Here is a 24,205-nt window from a genome sequence, read left to right on the forward strand (position 1 = left end):
ACTTGACCTACTGTTTCATGCTGCTTTCCCTACAGAGAAAGTAAGGTTTTATCATTCCTACTGATTATTCAGCTGAGAATAAAGATGAAGCCCAGATTATGATTTCATTATTCCCATGAGACTGTCAGCAGCACACAAGCCAAGCACAGGGATGGGAGACTGTCAGTCTTACTGTAACTTGGTCATTCTGAGGAACTCTGTAGCTCTTTCCATGCCACAAACATGGTGAATAGAGTAAGGGAAGAGATAGCATTGGTAATCTTGGCTTAAAACTAGAAAACATGAGCCAGAAAGAATTAATCTCAAACATTTTTTTTTCCTTTTCTGTAGGTAGTAGACAAGTAAAGCTTAGTTTCCTATGGTTTTCTTTCTTTCTTTTGGTTTTTCTTTCCCCCATAAATCTTATCGCCAATAGCCTTAGTTTATAACTGTGACTTTTACGACATCCAAGTTAATGGTTACTGGTCAGCATGATGCTAGCAAATGTTGCACCTGACATTCTCTGCTTGTTCTTCAGTGGGAGAAACAATTTTGAATGTCTTTTTGCTGCCCACCTAAATGCTTTTCAGAGAACTAAAGGGGAGATCCAGAGCTAGGAATTCTATAGACTGTTCACACATGTACACATTTCCCTTTTGAGTCACCATGGAAAGAGAAGATGGAAGGAAATTCAGTATAAAAAATTCCAAATCCACTTGCTACACAATCTGAGTTCTCTATTATTTGTCATTTTGCATAGGAAAAATAAAAAGCAGCACTTCATATACTGAATGCTTAAATTATAAAGTTGCTGTAGAAATTCAGCATGTTGATGGCTTTCTTTGGAGGTGTTGCTTGAGGATAAAGCAAACCATAACTAAGACCTTCTTTCATCCCACCTTAACCTTCCTGCTCATGCTGAAAAGGCAAAACCTTTGACTTAATGAAAAAGTGGTTTTTGAGTTACAGCTCTGGATGAATGTGTGCAGAGTGGGAGGAGAGCTCTGCACTGAATTAAACAGATGGGCTTCCCTGCTCCCTTCCTTGTCAGTGAGGTATCATTGATGCTTGTCTGTCTGTATCTCTTACTTCTTCCTTTTCAGGAACTGGATTATCAAAAGAGACGCATGCGGGAATCAGGGGACAGGTTCGTTCCTGTCATGAGCGATTTCATCACTGTGGCCAGTTTCAGCTTCTCGGAGTTAGAAGACCTTCTCAACGAAGCTAGAGACAAGGTAAGAACACCTTTTGAAGTGTTTGGGGTTTCACTGTCTCAGTCAAAAGCTTGAATCAAAGTGGAAGCAGCAATTTCAGATGCTGAAACTGTAGTGAAAACTATAATAGACACTGAAAGTGGGTTAGGCTGAAGTTTCTTACTTTTCCTAATCTGGTCTATAGCCATTTAGAATATATTTCAGGATTAAATAAGGTTCAGTGCTCTAGCACACTTCTTGCGAATCTTCCTTAACATTACCCATGTTTGGCATAGAATTGTAATGGCAACATCTGTAGCAGGACACCACACTGCCGTAATATTGAAGGGACTGCCTTTTTAAGCAATCTCTCAAAAAGAGGTCCTTTGGCGGTTACTGATAGTGACCTCATATATTTTACCTTCTGCTTCTGACTTCATCCCATTCTGCTCATTCAGCTGGGGAATTTGTGCTTCATTTCTTTCCTTTGAATATGCAAAATGAGTAGTTTGGTAACCCTGAATACCTGATCTTTTCCAGTTATGTTTTCCTGTTACTGCTTGTATTGCATTGCAAGGATAGGAATCCCAAACGTGCGTGGTTTGTCTGATGTTCTTGGATCCTTTTTACACTGCCAGCATCGTGTGCATGTTACTCTTCAGGTGCTGCTGCGATCATTTAGTTCTTTCACTGTCTGCATCTCCATTACCAGATTTGTACAACTAAGGAGGTGCTTGTTCTTTGCTGATGATTGGAGTCTGGCACATATTCCTCTCTCATCTGAATGAGGAAGAATTTATATGAAAAGATCATAAGCATATGAAAATGTTTAGAGAAGAGCAAGTTCTAAAGTAAATGAGACATAATGGCAAATCTGCCCTTGTTGGCTGGCATGTTAAAAGAGCTTGGCTTTATAAAGCAAATGGGTGATTTCTTTTGGATTGAATTGTTTCGACCACTGGTGTCAGTCCTTGTAGCATTAAGGGACCTATTGTATTATTAATGAAACCTGTGCTGTTGGATTGGTAGGCCTTAGATTTTGAAGGATAAGCAAAATACAGGCTGAGTATCTGAACGGTAAGACTCCTTACTCATCCAGTCACTCCACGGTAATGTCATTCTGTAATCGAAAAGCATTTCCTTGCTGTGGAGATAATTTGGTAGTACCGACTTGCAGCTGCGAACAGCAGGAGCTACTGGCTGTCACCCAGAGCTAGGTGCCCTGGTAAATGCCAGTGGGGCAGCAGTTATTACAGCACTCAGAAGGCAAAGCTGGGCAGTCTAACACTTGTCAATGTTGTAAGGAAATTTTGTGGAGAATAACGTGCCTAATTTTTTTATTGTTGTCATGTTGCTTGAGAAGATTCAAACCATTCCAACATAATAATATTCACACCTTACTGGCTTTATAATCACAAAACCGGTGTTTTACATTCCATGCCTCCACTAAATTTACTGAGAAAAGCTCAGTTTTCTATGGTTTGGGGGCTTCTGTTTTATGACTGGGTACATTTTTCAACTCCATTATAGTTAGGTGCACATTTCTGGAAGCAAATTCACTCTGTCCTTGGCTTAGACTGCCCGCTTTTGGTTTGGTGTTATAGATGGTGGTGGTCCTTTCTTTTGGCATGCTAGGACAAAAACCCAGTGCAGATTCTTTACAAGGTCAGTTGTGGGTTAAAAACCAGCAAGTGGTACATGTCCAGCACAGCAACGCAGCTTTTCTTGGTCAGGCACTTGCAGGAAAAATGTTGTTCTTTTGCTTTAAGAATAACCAGAGAATCTCCCTACAGACAGACCAATATGTCTGGAAGTTGTTGCACACTTTTTTAGACATAGCCAACATAAAGCACTTGACATGAAGAGATATTTTATTTTAATGACTATAACATGCTTAGGAAACGTTTCTCTACCTTCTCCTCACACACCCTTTCTATGTTTGAACACATGCCTTTCCAGCTTCTGCTCAACCTATGGCTTTGGTTCTCCCACTGGCAAAAAGCTGCTTTTGGACTCCTAAAAGGGAACTGTCTGTCCTTACCAATGTTGAGCTATTTCTCATGTTTGCCTCATATTGTTTTTCCCCTCTCTTCTTCCTCTTTTCCCTCATTTTTCTTAAAGAAGAAGAAAAGGAAGAAGAAAGCTGGAAATTTTCAACAAACCAGATGTGCTTTGCGAAGCCTATAACATCTTCCAACCTCAATGGGCTCTCTGTGCTTGTTGATTCACAAACTTATTTCTTACCATGGAAACTTACTATAACTAGCCAATTAAAGGAAGAGAGGGACCAAGACATCTGATTATTCTGTTCTTTTTTGATTTCTTAGAGCAAAGCAAGTGGAAAAAAAAGGTAGTGGGAGATGAAGGGCTTTTAAAAATATCCTAGTGAGCCCAGAAAGAATTGGTCTGGTTCACAGATTTATTAATAATAATGAAGCCCTAGTTTTAACAGCTGGAGTTGGACATCCTTCTAAATATAGATGTAGCTAATTGATTGCCATGAGTTAATCAGAGCCATGTTTTCTCAGCTGGGATTTAAAACAATACAACTTATCATTTCAAACCTGGGAAGTTTATTTTAATTTTTTTTTAATGTCTTTAGTATTAGCAAAAGATTTCTTTATTCCTTTTAGTTATGGAAACAATCAATTACCAAGGTGTGGTGCTGACCTTCTTGGTAGAGGATATTTTACACCGTCCTGTGCAGTACTTTTTTTGGCCTTTTTTACTTAAACAGGACCATTTACAGTTAGCGGCCATAGGGAGGAAGTGATATTTTAAATTTAAAGGGCCAGGTTGTCAGATGCAGGCATCCATGTTTGCAGGGGACGCCCTGTAACTGTGCTTATCTTCATGCCGTAAACAGATGGCTTCGTTAAGAGCTGATTGAAAACTTAGACCCTTAGACCAGCTCTTTAAACAGGCTCCCTAGCACAGCTGGTTCTTGTTCTTTTTGTGTTTTTCTCACTTTCAATGACACTTTATAAGGGAATATATAGATTAGATCAAGGGATAATGTTTTCTGCCATTTCCCATAAACTGGGAGGTGGGGGCAGGAGAAAGTGAAATTCTGCCCTGGAATCCTTCACCACTTTTTACATGCTTGAACAGATGAAAACCTGACTTTTTTACAACAGAAGGAACAGAATGGGGTTGAATTTTGTTTGTGAATTTTTTCCCCTGTGTTTCTGTGGGGAAGCAATGAAAATGCCCAGGCAGAGGAACAGTGACCTCCCATGGTATGAATTTTATTTTCCTATTTGAAAAAGGTGACATTCACCCTATATGAAGCCTTACAACATACTTAAATGTTGACAGGTATGAACTTAGATCACTTAGACTGCTTTGTAATTGTTCTATTTTGTGCTTGGTTTATAACAGACCTTTTTAAAAAATGTTTTGGATGTTTCCCAGAAGAACACAGTCTGCTTAGTCAGGTATTGCCATTGCTATGATGAATATCACAGTTAAGCCTCCCTATAGAGGCACAGTGGAGGCCACTGCCTGGGCAAGGCTGATGAGGCAGGTAGGAAAAGTGTCCATCCCCAGTCTTTCTCGTGACAGCTCCTCTCAAGCAGGCCGTTTGTCATCATGGAGAAAGGAGTTCAGATTCTGCATGTGCATTTAATAAGCTTAGCACATACAGTAACTGTTTTGAAGAACGAAGAACCGCAGGACAGTGAGAGCCAAAATCCATTTAAGAAAATAGTCATTAATGGCAGAATGCTCTGAAGCACACAGAAATGCTGTAGTCCAAGTGCCAGTTACAAGCTGTGCGCCTCAGTCATTCATCGTGGGGGACTAGTATTTTCTGTCAGCCACTGGGGCTAACAAATAAGGAATGGAGCAGGATGGAGACTGAGGAAGTCAAGACAAGGTGTGTTACAAAGGGCATGAGCTGGCACCACAGACTGCTGTCAGCAACAGCCCTTTGCTAAATAAATTACATAGCTGTCGCACAGCAACTTAGAACTGCAGATGCTTCAGGGCAGGTTGGTATCTGACGTATCAGAAATGTTTATAGCACCTGTATCTCAATGTTGGGGCTGCCAAAGTCACTCCTGGGAGAGTCCTTTAAGAGCATATAGGTGCAAGGAGAGCTGGGCCCAGCCCTGCCTGAAATTGGCTGGGCTCTTTCCATTAACTGATCTCAATCTGTCCCATAAAGAGAACAGACATTTATTTGAATTGCCTCAGTGTGGGTTGGAGCCTTCATAACAGCAAACTCAAGATTACTTCTCTGGGGAAGACAGTTCGTGTTGCATGGCTACATGTTATAATTCATTCGTGCATTGGCTTCTCCCGCAATGGCAGACAGCAGGAAATTTTTACCATGGCTGTTTTTCCTCCTCCTCATAGAGTCCTATTCCTGCCGTTTCCAGAGCTCCTCTGCCACTGTTTAGCATTTCGTTGGCAAGTACAGCAGAGAGTGTGTGTGCTGCTGTCCCGCTTTCCCTCTCCTTGCTAAAATGGCTTTTTAAAATAAACAACTGTCTAAACGATTTGCTTTGGCAAGAGGATGAATTCAGTGGAAAGTTTGGCAGAGGAAGCAGCGCTGGCACTGAACTCATCGACCTGTTATATCATGGAGCTTGGGGGCCCTTATGGTGTGGAAATGAATTTTTTAATGAAAAAAAGAGATACCATCCTGTATTACAGTGGAAAACCTGCTGGAACACAGTTTTCCATCATCTTGCTTTTGCCTATGTCGTCTGTCCCCAAATGACTTCAAGAATAAGCAAGTTTCGGCTCCTGTTACGCAGTATTACAACACATCACAAAATTTGGGGAAGGGTTTTGCACGTACGAGGACTTAGCTACAGATTTCACAGTTGTGCACGAGAGCAGGTACTCTTTGGCAAAGAATCTGCCCATGGAGCAGTTGAGTGATTTGTACAGGATGACACAGGTCCTGCAGCAGAGAGCAGAAGAGGGGGCAGGGGTCCAGAGCACCTCGGTCTGTGCCATACTGCCTTTTACGCCCTGAGCAAGGCAGACAGTGTGATTTTAGCCACTGTAGGCAGGTAGGGCTTCGTACCAGGGTTGGGGAAGCTGCCTCCAGCAGTTTGCTGCCCCTCATCCCGGCACTGGTGCTTTGAAAAAGCACACGTGATTGCAGAACCAGAGCTAGGGAAACAGAAGTAATAAAAACAGAGAGGTCTGTTGCAGTTTAAACAGTGAAAAGCCAGTGTGGCTTTCTTTACAATAGTGCACTGAATTGACGTAGTGCCCTAGAGATGTGAGCAACTTTTTTTGCTGTTTCCTATATCAGATTAGCGGGGCAACACTTTCTGTTCTCTAAGAAATGGAGAAAGGACGGCTCAGAAAGGGAGCATGAGTTCCCAAGCCACATCATGGGCAGAGCTGGCAGCAGAGACTGGATCTCCTGACTTGCCTTCCTCTGCTCAGTCAGCTTTTTCCCGGAGGGCGTAGAGACAAGAGGAAAATGTTTACTTCAGTGAACTGCAGATTTCTTTTTTTGTAGTTATTTTAGTACCTCTAACTCACAGATTTTTGCTTTTCATCTTTCACTGCTTTACAGTAAGCGTGACCTACTAAGCCATGTCACAGGGCAGCAAAGACGGGCCTGTTGACTGCCCCCTCCTTGCTGCTGCTTAGAGACCGCAACACCTTATTCTCATGAGTGTCTCCGGAAGGCTCCCAGGCTGCTGGGTCTTTCCAGCACAACAACACTCTTCCTCCTCTGAATGGTGGTGGGGAGGCAGTGGCAAAAGCCCCTCTGCTAGTGTGACAAGAACTAGCTGGTGCTGGTAATTGGGTGACAGGCCATGTGGAGAACATTTGCAGACAACACCACCCTCTAATGGAGACTTCCATGTATGGAGGATCCAAAAGCCCCAGGCAAAGACCCCCTCCTTTTCAACCCCCAGGCCCTGTGAGAGGCTGGGAAACCCCTATGGGCATTCATGGGCTCGAACCAGCTGTGCGCCCCCTCGCTCACCTTTGCTGGGCACTGGAGGAACGCAGAGGACGGAGGCCATGCATGGCTAGGTACAGTGGCCATCTCCTGTGGGCTGCCCCTGGACTCAGGCTTCGCAGGAGGTGGACAAGCCTTCCTTTTAGCTAGCAGCTCTAGTTATTGCTTTTAATTTGCACCTTATTTACCATTTTCATAGGAGTTAACCACAAGTTAAGTGGGAAGAGATTCCAGGTAGCACATCTGTGAGCAATGAGTGCTCAAGCGACAGTGGCAATGCCTGTGCTGAAACCCTTCTCTGACGTTCCTGCTCCCCTGGCTGATTGGCATGCTGGAGCAGGCAAGCTAAGAAAATATAGAGCATGGAGGTGCTTCATCTCCCTCTGCGATATTGACAGCCTCTATTCTCTCTGCTGAAAAGCTTATGCTTGTCAGTATGGATTATTGTGAGGCTGCTGCACTTTCCTAATATTCAAGAAGTCTATGTGTACATTATATACAGAGAAAATACGTACATGCAGAGAGGGGTGGGGAGAGGAAATCAGTGTGCGTATATATGTGTCTTCAGAGGTTTCACAGAAAAGGAGTTAAACCAGAGAATAATCTGTTGCTGTTTCTGTACTCTGAAGTCCCTCCATGACTTGCTGCTGTGGTGCTTCCTTCAACTCCTGCCATGTTTGGTAGCTCAAAGGAACTTGCATTTCTTCCAACAGTTGTTTTTTTCCCCCCAGATACTTTGGGTTTCTTTGTTTGTTTCTGGCTGAGAATGCAGCCCTTTTGAAGAAAAAAGAAGCTATTGCTTCAAACTGCTCTGTGGGCCTGGCAGGGAAAGCAGAGGAGGGGAGATGCAGAATATCTCAGGCTGTGCCAGAAGGAAGCTGCTTTCCTTGGAGATTTCTTCCCCCTGCAGTTGACTGGGAGATCTTGTTTATGCTTTACCTGGTACAGGGCCAGAGGATTTATAAGTCCTGCTTCCAAACTCATTTTGTGCTTGGGACTGGAGCCTGAACCGTTCTTACTGTCTTTTCCATTCTGCAAGAGCACCCACATAAGGAAAGGGAAGTTGGGCTGCGTTAAGGAGCTGAATACACACAGACGAGAGTCTGATGGCAGTCCATAGCCTGGGAGAGCCTGGGTTTGCTTTGGTAAATACTGAGGTCTGTAAGGATGCTCTGCTGCTCAGTGATGGTGTGTTAAAGTGCAAGCAGGGATTGCTAGGGGAGCTGCTCATGAGGGCACCAGCGCTGCCTGGAATGTGTTGCTGGTGCTGCCTGTTGCAATACAGAGATGTGTGAGTGAAGGTGGCTGGGCAATGATACAGCTTTTGGATGTGCATACTTATACAGGATTTAGGGGACACGTGCGTACATGCTGTTGACAACTATATATGCATGTATTTGAGTGCATTTTGATGAGTACAAAGGAGTGCTTGTGAGTGTGAGAGAGCAAGGAAGAGAGTACAACTACTACTGCAGGACTGATGTCCAAAAGCCAGGGGTTGCTGTGAATTTACCATATCCCAATCAGGACTACCCTGTGACTGAAGTCCCGCCAGTTGGCTGCCTCTGCATGCATCCTGCAGCCTCAACATTTGCTTTTTAAAATAAAAGCCACTTGTGATGTATTCACTCTCTTTTAAGTCTACCCAGGAGCCCTGGCTGCTTTCCTTGCCCCTCTCTCATGCCATGTCTGTCCATAGTCTCCTCTCTCCCAGGCAACATCCTGACTCAGAAAACTCCAGTGTGATGGATGACATGGCAAAAGGTTTCCGAGAGGACAGACTGTAATGCTATTGCAAAAAACACCCTCTAACTCCAGCCATTTTAAAAGTGGATTTGAGGGGAAGGTGGAAGGTGAAAGGATGGGCTAAAACTACTTGTTTGGTAGTTAGGATGGACTAAGGCTACTTACTTCCTCAGCTAGGTCACAGCTGTAGCTGAGATGTGGCCAGGCGGTCATTCTCTGAAATTACTCCATCACCCTCAGGCACTGAACGTGGGGGGTTTTTTGTGTAAGTGGACAACTAGTGCTCTCTAGCACAGTTGCCCTGTGTTGCCCAAAGGATATCCAGGAGAACAGATTCTTCAGGGACAGAGGCACCTGCCTTAAGGAGAAGCACTTCTGTTGCTGGGGGTAGTTTCTCCTCTCACCGCATGAATGCTCAGAGGATATTGGATTACATGTGTGGTTACTCATAAGCTTTCCTCGCTGTCTTCACCAAACTGCCTGCCTAATTGTTGCTCTTGTGTTTTCTGCCCCCTTGACAGTATGCCAAGGCACTGAAGCATTTTGGAGAGAGCGAGGGGAAGATGCAGCCAGATGAATTTTTTGGCATCTTCGATACTTTCTTGCAGTCATTTGCAGAGGCCAAGCAAGATCTGGAGAATATGAGGAAGAAAAAGGAAGAAGAGGAGCGCAGGGCACGCATGGAGGCCATGGTGAGGACCTGGGCACAGGAAGGTTTTTCCTTCTATTGCCTTTTCTTGTCTCGAGAGAGAAAGGTTGAGAGCCAATTCCAACACTCCTGTCCTGTCACTGTCGCTGTTTTATGTTCTTCTCCCTGCCACCCCTCTTTGGCATCATTCTCTTCACAAATGATGACATTTTCCTGCTGGCTGTCCTGTCAGCTCTCAAGGGCATACTGTTTGGCTCCTAAATTACCCTCTTTTGGATTCAGATACCAAATCTAGCCCTGCCTGTTGTGCACTGGCACTTTGCAGGATGCTGCTGCCCCTGCCCAGTGCTGGGCTATCCCGCTTTCAGACTGAAGCTCTGTGCAAAAGCTCTGGGAGCTGGATCTCTCCCCGTCCTGCCAGCTGGTCCCCTTCCGCTCTGACTCCACCATCACCTCCTGCATGCCTGTCGCCTGACACGGTGAATGCCCTGGCACCTACTGCAGCCCACGTTGGCAGTACTTCTCTCTGGCCAGCCTTAATGCCTGGATTGCTGGGGCTGCGTCTGGCCTTGATGCGGTGAGAGAGCTTTTGTGCATCATTGGTTTTGCTGCTGGGAGACAGACATGTGTGTCCCCAGGGGTTCGTGTGAACCAGCCTCCCCCTCTAACCTCAGCCCTTCCTGAGGCCTGAGAACAGCTCAGCAGTCCCCTGCCTCCTTCCCCCCCCGCCGGTGCTTTAACCCCAGCTGCCGCCATGGCCCCAGGCCCCGCTGTGGGGAGTTGCTGCTTTAAATGTTTGCTGTGCCAAAAGCACCAGCCTGTGCCCTTCAGAAGAGGAGAGGTAAAACACCAGGATCTAGCAGCCTTACTGTTGGGCACAGGGATAAAATGCCAGGACCTAGGCTCAAGTTTCCTCTCGGCTAGCCTGGAAAGTGCAGGAGTTGCTGTTAAAGCACTAGGATGGTTTCGTAGCCTAATACACTGTGAGAGAGGTGCAGTTTGTTTATGGAACCAGTCTTCCTGCAACACAGAGCTAGCACACAGAGTGAGTGGCCTGTTTCCCGACAGCCACATCCATCGCTTGCCATTTCCACTCACCTTGGAGTAGAGCAGTGGAGGAGGATAACCGAGCTCCTTGGAGCCACCCTAGGGAGACTGAGGGCATCACATTGACAGGTGGACCTATCCAGTGATTAGTAAAATCAGCAGTTTTGTTTCAAGGCTCTTTGCATTTATAACCAGTTTATCTTTCCAGAGTCGAGGCAGTGTGCCTTCCTCTTCCCATCGCTGCAACACGCTGCCTCCATCCAAACATGAGCTGTTTTGTGAATAGGGTTTCTGTTGATGTTTTGATATCTCACATAATTTTTATTCTCTAATATGTTCAGCTTGTGGCTTTATGTTATAGTGCTTTCTGGGGTTTTTCCTGTCTCCTTTTCCTCCTGTTGGACTGCTGCCTTTCTGCCTGTCAGTTTAGCTAGCTATGCCCCAAGTGCAAAGCTGTTCATGACTATATTTGTGACTGCGGTTTGTATAAACACATCCAAACTAACCTGAAACTCACTAGGTTAGGTACTGTCAGCATAGTAGGTGCTAACACACTAAGGTCACTGCAAGCCTGGTCCCAGAAGCTGGGTAATTACCTATGCCAGCATCACTTGTAGACTGTCATTTGACATGGCTACTTTGCTGGCACCATCTTACTATAAAATTAGTGCAAAACAGCAGCAGCATAGACTGATCCCATATGTCCTCTTTGTGCCAGGGTGGTAGTGCTTTGTGAGGCAAACACGATGCTACTCATTCCTCATCTCTCCTGCTCTCTGCTTGCCTGTGCAGAGGAAGGGAAACCCAGCGAGGTCGCCTGTTGCTCTTGACACAGGTGATGGCCTTGGGGATAAGCTCCTGACCTCTTTTTTTCCCCTAAACTGTACTGATGGATCTTAGCTGGTTCTTAGCAGTGTACCTAGTGTCTGGCATCTCGGTTAGTTAATCCTAAACCTCTGTGTCTTTCTCCACAGCTAAAAGAGCAGAGGGAAAAAGAGAGGCGACAAAAGAAAGCAAAAGCTGGAAGCATCTCTGAAGAGAGTGGGGAGTTTGATGACCTGGTGTCGGCACTAAGGTCGGGTGAAGTCTTTGACAAAGACTTATCCAAGCTGAAGCGTAACCGCAAGCGTTCGGGAAACCAAGGCTTAGAGACAAGCCGGGAGCGGGTGGTGACAAAGCTAAATTATTAATTACAAGAGGAAGAAAAAAATCAACCCAAAGAAGGTGATGAAAAAGTACAAAACAAGGAAGATGAATGTGTGCGATGGTGCCTGGCTGACAGCTGCCCCAAAGGATTTCTTTGGTCCATGGCTAGAGATATTACCTTTCCATGATCAGCTTTCCTCTCATCCCTCTTCTGTGTTCCTAATTTGAACCATTATAAAAGTGCCTCTGTGGAGCCAGCAGGGCCTCTGACTGGGCCATGCAGAGCTGACAGATTTGCTTCTGGGAGTTTATTGTGTCATCAAAGGCCTCGTGGTGATGACAGAAAGTACTTGGGCCTTGCAGACTGCCTCACAGCTGGAGAAAGATGATTTTCTGTGTGCCAAAGTAAAAACCAATCACGATCTCCATCTTGCTGATAACAAGCAAGGCTAGTTTCAGAGCTTCTGTAAACACCTGTCACTCCTTCAAGATCCAGGCTGGCCTTCAGGGGCTTGTCAAGATGTGGTTCTTGAGGTTTCCAATTGCCTTCCAGAATTGGATTTTATAAGCCATTGATTAGTACCTGAGAAATTATTTTGGTCTCATGTTCTGTGTAGCATTTTTGTGTGACCTACACTGTTCAAAGCAAGTGATGCTCAGAAGCAAGTAATCAGGTTCTGGAACAAACTGAAATTCAGGAATCAGGATCAACATAAAGTACTTTGCAAAAGTCTTTTGGATTCTGCTTTTCTAGAAGCGATTTTTCGGAATGTGTTGATGGTTGAGCCTTGAAGCTATGAAATGCATCTTCTAGGAAAGAAGCTCTGGCTTTTCTTTAGAAAACTGAGCCGCTGCCAGGTTGGGGTTACAGGCATATAACGGCGGAGCCTGTTGTTGTTGCTGGAGGCTGGGAGGGAAACAGCAGAACATTTCTTACCTGTTTGTGCAAGATTTTGTAGTGCAGCCCAATGGAAATCAGGAGTTCCCTAGTATCATTTGCAGGTCACAAGTAGCAAAAAGCAAACAGGGTCGCTGGCTGCAAGAAATAAGACTTCTTTTCCACTTCATGCTAGCTGTGATTGCTGTTGGCATGAACTGGTCTTTCTGTCTAACAGGCTGACCTTCACTGCACACCCCCCAATCTTACCTAGGGGAATCGCATAACTCAGTAAGATACGAATGGTGTCAAAAGAGAGCCTTGGAGCCCACAGCCTTTTTTCATTTTGAAGGGATCACTTGGGATGAAGCCACAGAGGATCCTATAATGAAAACTGAGAATTTTTCCAGGACAACACAGAAATGTATAAGCCAAGGAGGCTTTGGAGAGGGGTTAATCCATAAGAGAAAAAAAAAAAAAAAGTATTTGTATTTAAGCTACATGTATGAATCACACAGTGAAAAAGCAAAGAACCCCAAGAAGAGGCCTGAATTCTGTATGTCTTCAAGGTTCTAGGAAACTGATTGGATTCTGTGGGCAGTCATGGGCTTTTCTTTTTTCTTTTTTTTTTTTCTTTTTTTCTTTTTTTTTTGAACCTTGTCTTTCTTTTTTATTATCTTCCCTGGAGAAGGAAAAGAGGAGTAGAAAGAAATGGTGATAGATTCCTCCTCCCTAGACAGGAAGAAAAGAGGGAACATTTGAGAAGAAGGATCCACCTATGCATCAGCAGTCAACAGCACAAAACATCAAGGAAACCCAGGGAAGTGAAAAAAAGCTCTATTTGTCACTTTAATCATTTGGTTTGATCTTTCTCTGAATGTGACTTAACCTCAGGCTCTGCACCAAGTCTGCAGAACAGAATTTCCTCTGCCATGCACGCTGCCTGATCAGTATTACATACTAACCGATATTGGAGAAGCAAACTGTGGTGGTTTTCTGAACATTTTGAGAGTAAAATAATTATGTAAACTATGGAAAGAAGCAAAAAAAGTCAGAATTGTTAAACTCTAATGTTTCATTGTTTACTGAATTTTGAGTCTCCCACCCCAGAATTTCCCTATTTACGACATTCCAGACTGCCGCGCCTCTGAATAATACTCATCGTAAAGAGCTGGTATCTTACAAGAGCTGGGTGCATTCTCCTCCCTTACTATCCCGCTCCCCTTCTGGGATTAGCTATTAACAGCAATGCCCACTGCAGTGGACACAAGCACCTTGTAGAAGAAAGACTGTATTTCATAAAGGGTTTTGAAAGTTTAAGAAAAACTCTCACTTTTTTAAGCATTTTTATTTTAAATTACAAAATGGATTTTTAGAAATGTCTCTTGTAAATTATATTAACAAGCTCCTTGCTGCTCCCTGAAGTAGACATGCTATATCCCAGCCCTTTTTGTTTGTCTTGTTTTAAAGCATGCCATATAACCTATGCCATGTAAGCCATATGAGAGGTGGTAATATGTGCCAAATTGGTATACAGGTGAGTTTAGATTTGGATAATCCCTGAATTCCAAAGATGATGCTTTTAGGGATTAGAACATTGTAGATTTTTTCCTCTCTTTGTTCTCCCTGGGTTTAGGACTCACCCAGAAATTCAGGTGTAATGCCAAGGTCAGCCCTGGTGCAAGGTGATGTGACTCATGGCTCTGTCCAATTTACGGCTGCTTGCTTGCTCCCCAGGTACTTGTTTGATAAGGCAGACTGTCAGCATGGCAGTGCTGTCAGAGAAGAAACACCTCAGGGCAAACCCCTTCAATATAAATACAGCATCCCCCCCGCACCCCCATCCCCCCCCTGTCCTGGTATTTGTCAAACCAGGTTTGTGCTGTGCTTTTTGAAACTGAAGTCACTTTGCCAGGCCACAAATGTAGCAAAAGCAGAGAGAGTGGTAAGCCCTCTGTCCATCTGTGTACACAGCTGAGCCCTGATTTAAAGAGATCCTGTACGATAGTATGCAGTGCTCCAGCCACACTGACAGAGTCAAAGAAAGCTGCTGTAATTTTGCCACCTCCTTGACTCATACACAAATAATGATTGCACAACTCCTGCAGATCAGCTGTGGGATACTTACTGGGACAGACAGAAAGCTCAGAGTTATGCCCCTGATTCATTGCAGCTCAACTTTCTCAGCACTCCAGTGCCCCAGACTCCTGTTTTGAATCTGTGATGGTGTTCTGTTCAGCATGATGGACAGTACCCCCTGGCTCCTGACTCCGTGGTGAGTGTTCATAAAGAGGGTTTTGGAAAAGCTCAGTTATACACTGAGGCAAGAAGTGATTTCATGTAAGTGGTGACAAGCAGAGAGGTCCATTAATAGGTCTACTGCACGAGATGAGGCTAGCCACACAGAAGATAAGGAAAAAAATTGGCTCTAGGGCCTGGCATCAGATTCTTGCTGAAGCCAAATTTGTCCTTTCTTCTCATCTCTTGGGTACTGTCAGTGCATCTATGCTCTGTTCTTCATCAGCAGTTGTGGTGGAGTTGCTGAGTGCTGAAGGAGAAATTAAAATCTTATTTCTTGTCCTCTAGTGCCAGCAGAGCCTGAGCAGGTATAGCAAGCAGTCATGAGATACAACGTTGAGGCATAAGCTCTTCATTGCACTGAGAGCTGGAGAAGAGCTGGGGTCTGCTGATGTCCTTGTACCTGTGTTTAGCACCAGCATTTTATGTGAAATCACTCTGTCTTTAGAAATAAGTGGAGGAGGAGATGTGAGAAAGAAGGTAATAATAGAGGGCTTGTTCTGCTTCCTGCAGAAATGTAGTCACTGCTAACTTTATGATTAAGTTCTTCACACCTAGAAGAGGAGGTACTCTCTAAGTCTGCAGACTTTGTCCCTAGAGGTCCAGTGCTCACTCACCTCTGTGTCTCAGCATTGTTCTTAAGCAGGTTGCATTAGGATGATTCCGGAAAAGACTGAAGAACTCCCTCCCCCTCCCACTGCCTTTGATCTGGGTCACTCTTCTCAATGGGTCATAAGTCTCTGGAAATGCTACAAGGTAAAGTGACTTCAGGGGAGCAAGGCCCTTCCATGCCCTGCAGCACAGCTACTGTCTGGGGACCCGTTCCCTGCAAGAGCTGAAGTAGGACTAGTGTTCAGGGGTGTGAGACTCCCCACTAGGGAGACGACCTGGGCATCCTTCAGAAGCATTTTCGTAACGTGTTCACAATGTCTGAGGAAGGGAAAGGAATTGTGAGGGGCCCTGGTGGGAGACTGTGGGGCAGGTGTTTCCATAACTGTAAGCCCCTCTGGCTGAATCTTTCCTCTTCTTTAGGAAAGCTCACACTCTGAGCTGGGTTGCATGGGAGAAGCTTGTGTCAGGAGTTTCCGTGAGGGGAAAGGAGATCAGTTGTACAGTTGATGATGTACATGATATATGCAGTTTTGTTTCTGGGTTGGTTGTTTGGGATTTTTTTGTTTGTTTGTTTTTTTGGGGGTTATATGATTTTTTTTAAAAAAAAAAAAGGTTTTAGGAATCTCTAAGGGGAACCTGTAAATCTGACACCTCTATTTATTTTGCCTTATTTTAGTTTGCTATGTTTGTATGTATACACTGCATTACAGCAAAGACTATTGAGACCGTGCCAGGGCATTACACCGGCTAGACAGCTGGCTTGGCTATTGTGCAGCAAGCTGAGCTAGGCAAGGGGATGCATCTGAGCAGTCTTGGTGTGGGAAGGGAGGGAAGAAAAAACCCTTTCCTTTTGCCATAATCACTCTGTCCCTGGTGATCCTGGCTCTGGGAAAGCATGCATTTGAAAGCATGTGGTGAACTGATGCAGGTTTATATTAAATATATTTTAATATATTTTCTGTAAAACCTGTTTATTTCTCGTCATGAATCACAGTGAAAAGATTGGGAAGAGTTAAGCTGTGCAGTTTCTCGTTCCAACTTCACCCTTCCACACAAATTCTGTCCGTAATGCCAGAGAAACTTGGATAGATGGGCAAAAGTGGTTCAAGCCCTGTAACTTCTCACCAGAGTTAACATGCTGGTGGGACAATCTGGGACAGTTCTCCTCCCTCAGAGCTAATATTCCTTCCTATCTTCAAGCCCAAGGAAGAAGGATCTCCTCTACTTTCCCCCTTTCCTCCTCCACTCCTTCTCTATAGATTATCCAGGGGAAAAAAAAAACAAAACACAAACCCAACATCTTTCTACTGGTTAGTTTTCTACCTGTGGAAACTCTAGCGATCACCAGGTGTTTGGCCATGGCTCCCTGGCTTCTGCACTTGACACAGGAGATTTCCGGTTGCCTGCCATCCAAACAGGTAGCCTCCCTTGGCCACCTCAGTTTCTGTTATCAAAGGTGAAGAGGGCAACCCGAGTAACACAATTTGACCAGCTGAAAATACAGAAATTATATACATATATATATATATATATATATCTACTACTCTAAGCAGTAGTTTTGATGACCAGCATCCCCTGAGGTTGGCCCAATTTTGCTCGCTGTGCCTGCTGAGAAGGATGCTGTTAGTCTAGCATGGTGGTTTGGCGCCTTGTTTCAAAAGAGAGTCTGGATGCTTCCAAAACAGTCTTCTGTTATGGGTGGTAATGTAGAATAGATCCACTGTAACCAGTACAAGTTGCTCTGGGTTTACACCAGCATAATTCAAAGTAGCATCTGGATCAACACTCTCCTTGAGGCAGTTTCCTCTGTTTACAAGATGTTGCACAGAGCTTGCAAAGGGCTTGGTCCTCTCAGCTGTCTGCCACTAGGAGCTCTCACCCAAGCAATCTAGAAAAGCCTCTGTGATGAGCCATTTCCCCCGCTTCATGCTTCCTTTAAACAGGCTCTTTGAAGACCTTCGCAGTTTTTAGGAGAATTGTAAAGGGATGTCAGGTACCTGAGCTCCTGTGCGCTCAACACCAAACCATCCCCATCTTCAGTCATTCCCCTCCCCTGGAAGCCTGCTCAGCTTGAAACTCGCAGGTCACCTTGGGAGGTGCCCCTGCACGCCAAGCTAGAAAGTACAGTGCTGCTTATGGAAGCGGGAAGTTGTGTGCTGCTGTAATGCCTTGGCGTATCCTCATTTCTTAGTCAGTTTAAGACTATAAGTGAATTAAATGTACAAATCCTGTAGTGTCCTTTTTACCTGTATCTTTTTATAAGAATATACTGTAATACTAAAAAACAAAAGCAAAAAAAATTAAAGATATATTGCCCCCACTGCGTCTCAGTAAATTTCTTTGTAGTTGCATTTTCTGTGCATTTTACTGGGAAGTCTTGAAGGTGAGTTGGAGTCTGGGTGCACCTTTATGCTAAGATCTGGGTCTTACTCTTTGGTGAAGAGCATGCAGCTCTTCATGTGATACAGTTGCTGCAGAGCTGCTGACAAAATTCACAGTTTGTTCTGGAGGAACAAGCAACAGGATGGAACACAAGTGCATCCTCCCCACAGCTCGCAATGGTAAAAAGCTAATCATGGAGCCACCAGGTTACCATATCTAAGGGACCTTTTAAAAAGACCGTGAGTAAAGCACTTTTTCATTGCTTTTGCAGAAAAACACCGGGAACACAGAGATTCACTTAAAGGTTAAAAAAAAAAAAAAAAAAAAAAAAAAAGATGACCTACTACCTAAGACTTCATAATCCATGTCTGAACATAACTAGTCCAAGAGAGGAAGGGAGTGCAGGGCCATGGCCATAAGCTCGCTTACTTAAACTGAGCAACATCCTGACAGCAAGAGCGTGACTCAGAGGAGGAGGGGGCAGGAAAGGATTGCTTCAAAGGAAGGAGTTAAGTAAGGCCAGCTGAAAATAAGCCAGGAAAGCCAACATCAGGAGTGAAGCCTTCAGGGATGTGGGAGGGGAGACGGGAGAGAAGCTAGATACGGAACAGCAGGGTGAGCAGGAGGCACACAAGGGCTAGGGCTAATTTGTGGCTGAATTGAGGGTTGTGCTGAGGAATTCCTTGGAGCTCAGGGGCAGAACCTTTTTTTCATCTTAGACACAATGTGTGCAGCTGTTTCATTTATGCATGGATCTCCCTGTCTCTGTTAACGGAAATAGCCTCCTGACAAAATTTATCCTTAAGCCACAACATTTTGTGTTTATCTCCAGCCTATCAAAAGGTGATGTTTTCACTGTGAGCTCCTGAGAAGCTCATGCCCAGCTTTGAATAGGAGCTTTGCTGGCTGTGCAGCACATTCCTGCAGCACATGGGTTCCCAGGGACCCCAAACAAAGCCCCAGCTGTTGGTTGTGGCTCTCAGGTGGGAAGGGCTGGGGAAACGAGCAAAAGTAATCAGGGGATAATTGTTTGCACAGGCTGAGAACAAACAGGCAGCACATGGGAGTTTGAGTGCTGTGTGGGAAGGTTCTTGGTTTATACCTGTTGAAAGGACTCTCAGTTTCCCTGATTTCATCTCTTTGCTAAAAGTCTGGCTAAGATGTTCTTGCTTTGCAGAGGTAAGGGCAGAAGCAAAGGGATATTTCTGAAATCCATGCATTGCATGAGTGGCAGAGTGAAAGTATGGGGACCTCCCTGACTTCTCTAGCAGCTGGCTTTTAGCAGAGGGGGCCAGACCATTGCTTTTCCTCTTGTTAGAGGTGAAACCCATTTGAACGCTGTCTGTTTTGAACAATGAGAGGAGACCTGAATTCTAACAAGAAGATTTGTCTTTCTTTAATATTTTGACCTGGGTTGGAGCACACAGCCAGGGGCTGGTGTCCTGCCCTGCAGGATGGGTCCAGCACAGAAGCCTCCTTCTGTCTTCCTGTTTGGCGACTTCCCTGTCCTCATTGCTGCACAGAAGCAAGGTAAGTGCCCCACAGCTCTTTCTGAGCAAAACTAGTGTTGGGGTTTTGTTGCTCTGAGTGACTGGGAGTGAGGATGACAGTAAAGGGAACCCTTGCTGGGAAGAGCTGAGGGTCTATTACTCATTGGTTCTCCCTTCCTTTAACCTTCTGGCTTTTGTTTAAACAAAGATGATGTTTATCTCTGCCATAGCAGACATGGAGCTTTCTGTGAGAAACCTGCTTGGCCTCTTGTGAACAGATTTCTACTGCTGGGCAAGAAAATAAAGACTTTCCACCCTTTAAGGCCAATTTTTTTTCAACATTTTTGCACTGGATTTTGTTTTTTTGATGTTTCTGTAGCTAATGGGCTTCTTGCTGCTTTCTCTGGGACATAGCTGAGACATAGTTAAGACATTTTGGTAAGACCTCAACAGGAAGTAGGGTCCTTTTTTTTTATTATTATTTTTCATTACCCCCCCGCCCCCCCCAGTACAGATTGCTTAGGGGAGGGTAATGAGGGTGATGCTGCTTGTGGAGCCATGTTACTCTCTTAAAATTTTCCTTTTTATCTGATTTTGGAGATCTGTTGGTCTGTACAAACACCAGCCTGGCAGGCTGAATTTCCATGCAAGATGATGATGTAAGGATGCCTTAAGAAAGCAAAGTGCCTGGTTCAGATGTGCCTTGATGAGGGAATGAAGCAGAGGAGAAATAAACCAGGGTAGGGCATCAGATTGGAGTACCTGCTTTTAATCTTTTGGTTTGTTTCCTGGCAAATTATGTTTTTGCTGTTGCTTTTTTCTTTTTTTTTTAATAACTAAAGTGTCTTTGAAAGGAAATGCAACTAGGATTCTTTCAAAGGGCTAACCTTTGATTTTTAAGTATTTGTCCTCTTTTCCCAAAGCTGAGCTCCCCTCTTCCTTTCTATGTTTAATTAATGAGGAGAAGTTGCAAAAAACCCCAACCTTTCCAGCTATAATCAAAGCATGAAAAACGTAACAAATATATTGAGGTATTCCAGCTCATTTACTGCCTCTGGGCTGGATGCTGGCTGGGGGTGAGACAGGGACCTCTGGGTTGCATGTGGGAGTGAGAGCTGCAGGCAGCTCCCAGTGCGTGGGCTAAGGAAACCAGTCATGGGATGGGAAGGTTCCTGGGGTTTCCTGCTGCAAGTGGTTATTTGGGGTGAGAAAAAGGGGTGCCAGATATCCCCTAGCAGCCAGCCTGTCCAGGGGAATGGGGCACCTCAATGCCTGGTCTCATCCCCAGCCTCTGCAGTCCATCCTCCAGGTAAGCTGCTGCCTGCCACATATCTGTGCAGGGCTGGAGCTTAGAAGATACATGGCTGAGCAGGACTCGTTTGCTGGTGTATGCCCTCATTTGTGCGATCAACATACCAGTCTCTTATTAGCAATGCCATGTTAGGTAGCTACTAGTATCTGTAGACTCCACCACACACACCGCCTTTATTTTTTTCTTTCTCCTCTCCCCCTCCCCTCCCCCCCCCCCCCCCCCCCCCTTATTTTTAAATGGTGGAATTTAAAATGAGCAAGTAATTGTGCTGCTGCCTCTCTCCCTCCAAGCCAATATTTCTTTCTGCTTGGTCTCGGAGGATCTTTGTGTGAGTTGGAAGGTTTGCAGTGAGCTGAAGGCTGGCTTTGACAGAACTGCTGCATCTTTCCTACCATGACAGAATTGAACTCTGGGGGGCCAGAGGGGTCTGAAATGCTGTGATTAGTTTAATATGGGAACCCAGGAAGTGTTCTTCGCCCACCTTCTTTTAGATGGGGGGCACAATGGTGTTAAGCCAATTCCCTGCAGTGCTTGTGAAAGAAGAACGTGTCTCTAATTATATTAGCTAAAAAAACTAACCAGAAAATGGACGCGGGGCAATAGGGGAAAGGGTTTCATAATTTATTGCACAGTGCAAGATGTGGAAATAAGCTTTTGTCTGGCTGAAATGTCTATGACCAATAGTGGTTGGGTCTGTCATGCTATAGCAAGACCTTTGCCATCCTCGCCCTTCATGGAGTTACAATGGAAACAGCTACCCAGAGTAGTTCCACCCACGGCTGAGGCAGCTGCTAACCAGGGGAAGCACAAGAAGTCATGCGGAGGCTGCAGGGATCTGGGCAGCAGGGCTCACGTTAGCCCTGCACACCCCTCCCTGTGGGGCAGGCAGAGAGCCGAGTGTGTTATGAACTACGTGGTGTTGCTGCCTGTCCCTGCAGAGAGGAGGGCTCCCTTCTCATCATGTTCCTTGTGGAGCTTTTAAAAGACTGGGGGGCCAGGGGAACGGTCATTGTTAGACTTCTTGAGATAATAGGGTCCAAGGGACTTGGGAAATAGGGATGCTGGTTACTTGTTTGTTTTTGTAAGTAAAGGATTTGCCTTGCCAGTGGGTCTGCAGGGACAAAGCTCGTGTTTTATCATCCTCTAAAATATTAGGAGTATCGTAAGAATTGGTCTGGATGCCCCATGAGAGACAACCTGAGTACTGTGCCTGTGGTGAGCCCATAGCTCATGCTCTGATTATCATACTCTGCCAGTGTTTTGTAATTTGTGGTTCCTGGAAAGCCAGTGGCCTGTAAAGGTATTGGAAGGTGGTCTGTGGACAGTGGCTGAGGAAGGGAGAAAAGATCAAAAGCTCTTGCATGCTCTGTTGCCTACACAAGGAAGCAAACAAAATAGTCATTTTTCTTCTACTTAATACTTAAGCTATATTTCATTTGGTTATGGCATTGTGGCAATGCTGTGAAAGAACAAAGATGGATTCCCCAGCACCCACCTCCAAGAAGGTTAGGTGGTCACAGGATTCAAGAGATAAGAAATGGTGCTCTATAAAGCATCTTTTTGCTGCTGAATGTTCCTTGTGACACTGAGCAGGCCTGACAGGCCATGCCTTGCTGGCTGCTCTTTGTGTGCGATGGCCTTTGGGCATGATGGAGACTCTCGTCTTGGCCCCTGCAGAGTCACGAGGTGTTTTCAGGGGCAGAACTAGGAGCCAGCCTACTGCTCACCCACCCTTGGGCTCACAGTAAGGGATTATAACTGGGCACGCACGTTTCCTTGGGTAGCACAGACTGGATCTGCTCTTACTTTGTAGAAGGAGCTGGTTAACCCCCAAGGTTATTCAAGCCAGGGTTTTCCTTCCTTTTGGGCTCCCAAGCAGGAAAATAGCTTTTCAGAGCCATGCCCTGTTCTGTAAACTACCCATTGCTTCTGCTCCTGGCTCCCTTCAACATCTGAGCCCTGTTCACCTCCCTCTTGCGCCCTCACAAGTTCTTTCTGTTGCCAAGAGCTGGTGCCCTTTACCCGTGGCAGTAACAGCTGCTGGGGTGCCCAGGCTCCAGGTGAAGCCCCCCGCCTTGCAGAGGCTTGTCCCTGGTACAAATGCCCAGATGCCCTCGCTCGGTGCTCAGCCCGGCTTCGTGCACAGGCGCTGCTCTAATGGGGCAGGAGCTGGCAGGAGGATCGGGCGGCACTTCCCACCTTCCTGTCGTGCCCCTCCTGTGATCTGCTGGCGGTGTAGCTGTTGCTTATCCAGGGAGCGACCGGCAAACATGTAGCGTTGCCCTTTTAGAACGGTGGTAACATGTTGCCTTGCTCTGGACCCTGACGTGAAAGCTGCTTACGTGGAGAGGAGGCCCTTTCTGCAGCGGGAGAGCTAAAGCTGCCTCTGGAGTCACAGGGATGGGCAGCCTTTCACCGCAGAAATGGCTCCAGCGCTGAGGCAATACGACATCGGGACCAGAGCTAGCTGTGGCCTTGGGGATGCTGATCTTGTGCCAGCTCCTGGGGTGTCAGTGCTGGGATGCATCGGCAAGCATGTCCTGGACTTGTACCAGGGTCAAAGAAAGAGACTCCAAATTGCAGCTTGTCTCAGAGCCGCTATCTTGTCCTTGTCAGGCAGCTGCCAGTTCTCTGTTCCTGATTAATCCTCTCCCAGGGAGGTGCTGACCAGCATATCCCAAAGCGGGATGGGAGGAGGAAGGGGATAGATCAGATATTGAGGCAAACTTACTCTCTGATTTTTTAACCCATGCTGGCACCCTAATCCAAACAGGAAGGTGCAGGAGTTTGGACCGGGATCAGCAGACCTGACTTAGTGCTGCACTGAGCAGAATGAATATAATTATGGGCAAATGGACATAATCACAGAACTAGCTGAGCTCTGATGAGGGGCAGGCTCTTCCCTGAAAGCTTCTCCCAGGAGTAGTGGCCAGCTCTCAAACCTTCTTGCTCCTGCCCACCCTTTCCCTTAGTTCTGCAAAGAGTTTTGCCACCCCAACCATCTGCACTTCTTGCAGTCGCTAGGACAGGATCTGGGCTGTCACCAAGGCATGTGGAGGTTTTCTCTTAGGAGGCAGGGAGGTGAAATCTTCATCTAACACCTGGGAGAAACTGAGGGACAAAAGCCATATCTGCTAAAAGCAGCCTTGTCAATCTGGTGGCAAACATTACCTTCTCCAGATGCACGTCAGGAGCACTCAGGTTTTCAAATGTCTCCAGGCACTTGCTGCCGAGAGCACAGAACAACAGGAAGGCCAGGCTAGCGTCTCCATTTGCAAACAACAATAATTTGAGTGACTTATCAAGCATGATGCTTTGGTCTGTCCCACATCCCTGTGGTCAGGAACTCCTGGGTCACGGTCCAGGCCTGTAGTGGTGGGACTGTCCTCTTCTTCCTGCCTTGGTTGCAACAAGCTTCATGGGGTGCCACGGGCTGTCTCTTTGCTCACAGCTGCGGGAGCAGCAGCTCCTGCCTGCACTCGGGACAGGGAGCAGTCCCTGGTCATGGGGGAGCTGGCACGTGCCTGGGGGCAGCA

The 24,205-nt window shown here is 45.7% G+C and overlaps 1 protein-coding gene across 4 annotated transcripts in view; it reads left to right on the top strand.

Annotated features, from left to right (window-relative positions):
• DAAM2 (dishevelled associated activator of morphogenesis 2) overlaps positions 1-17,805 on the top strand; it is a 206,260-nt gene extending 188,455 nt beyond the window's left edge. For all 4 annotated transcript variants that reach the window (XM_027801195.2, XM_005436279.3, XM_027801193.2 and 1 more), the window contains 3 exons: positions 1,083-1,214; positions 9,378-9,548; positions 11,527-17,805. In XM_027801195.2, coding sequence (XP_027656996.1) covers positions 1,083-1,214; positions 9,378-9,548; positions 11,527-11,742 — 519 coding nt within the window. In that variant the 3' untranslated portion in view covers positions 11,743-17,805. The remainder of the gene's footprint in view (positions 1-1,082; positions 1,215-9,377; positions 9,549-11,526) is intronic.
• Positions 17,806-24,205: the final 6,400 nt, after the last annotated feature.

Source organism: Falco cherrug, chromosome 13, assembly GCF_023634085.1.
Source record: "Falco cherrug isolate bFalChe1 chromosome 13, bFalChe1.pri, whole genome shotgun sequence".
Classification (NCBI taxonomy): domain Eukaryota; kingdom Metazoa; phylum Chordata; class Aves; order Falconiformes; family Falconidae; genus Falco; species Falco cherrug.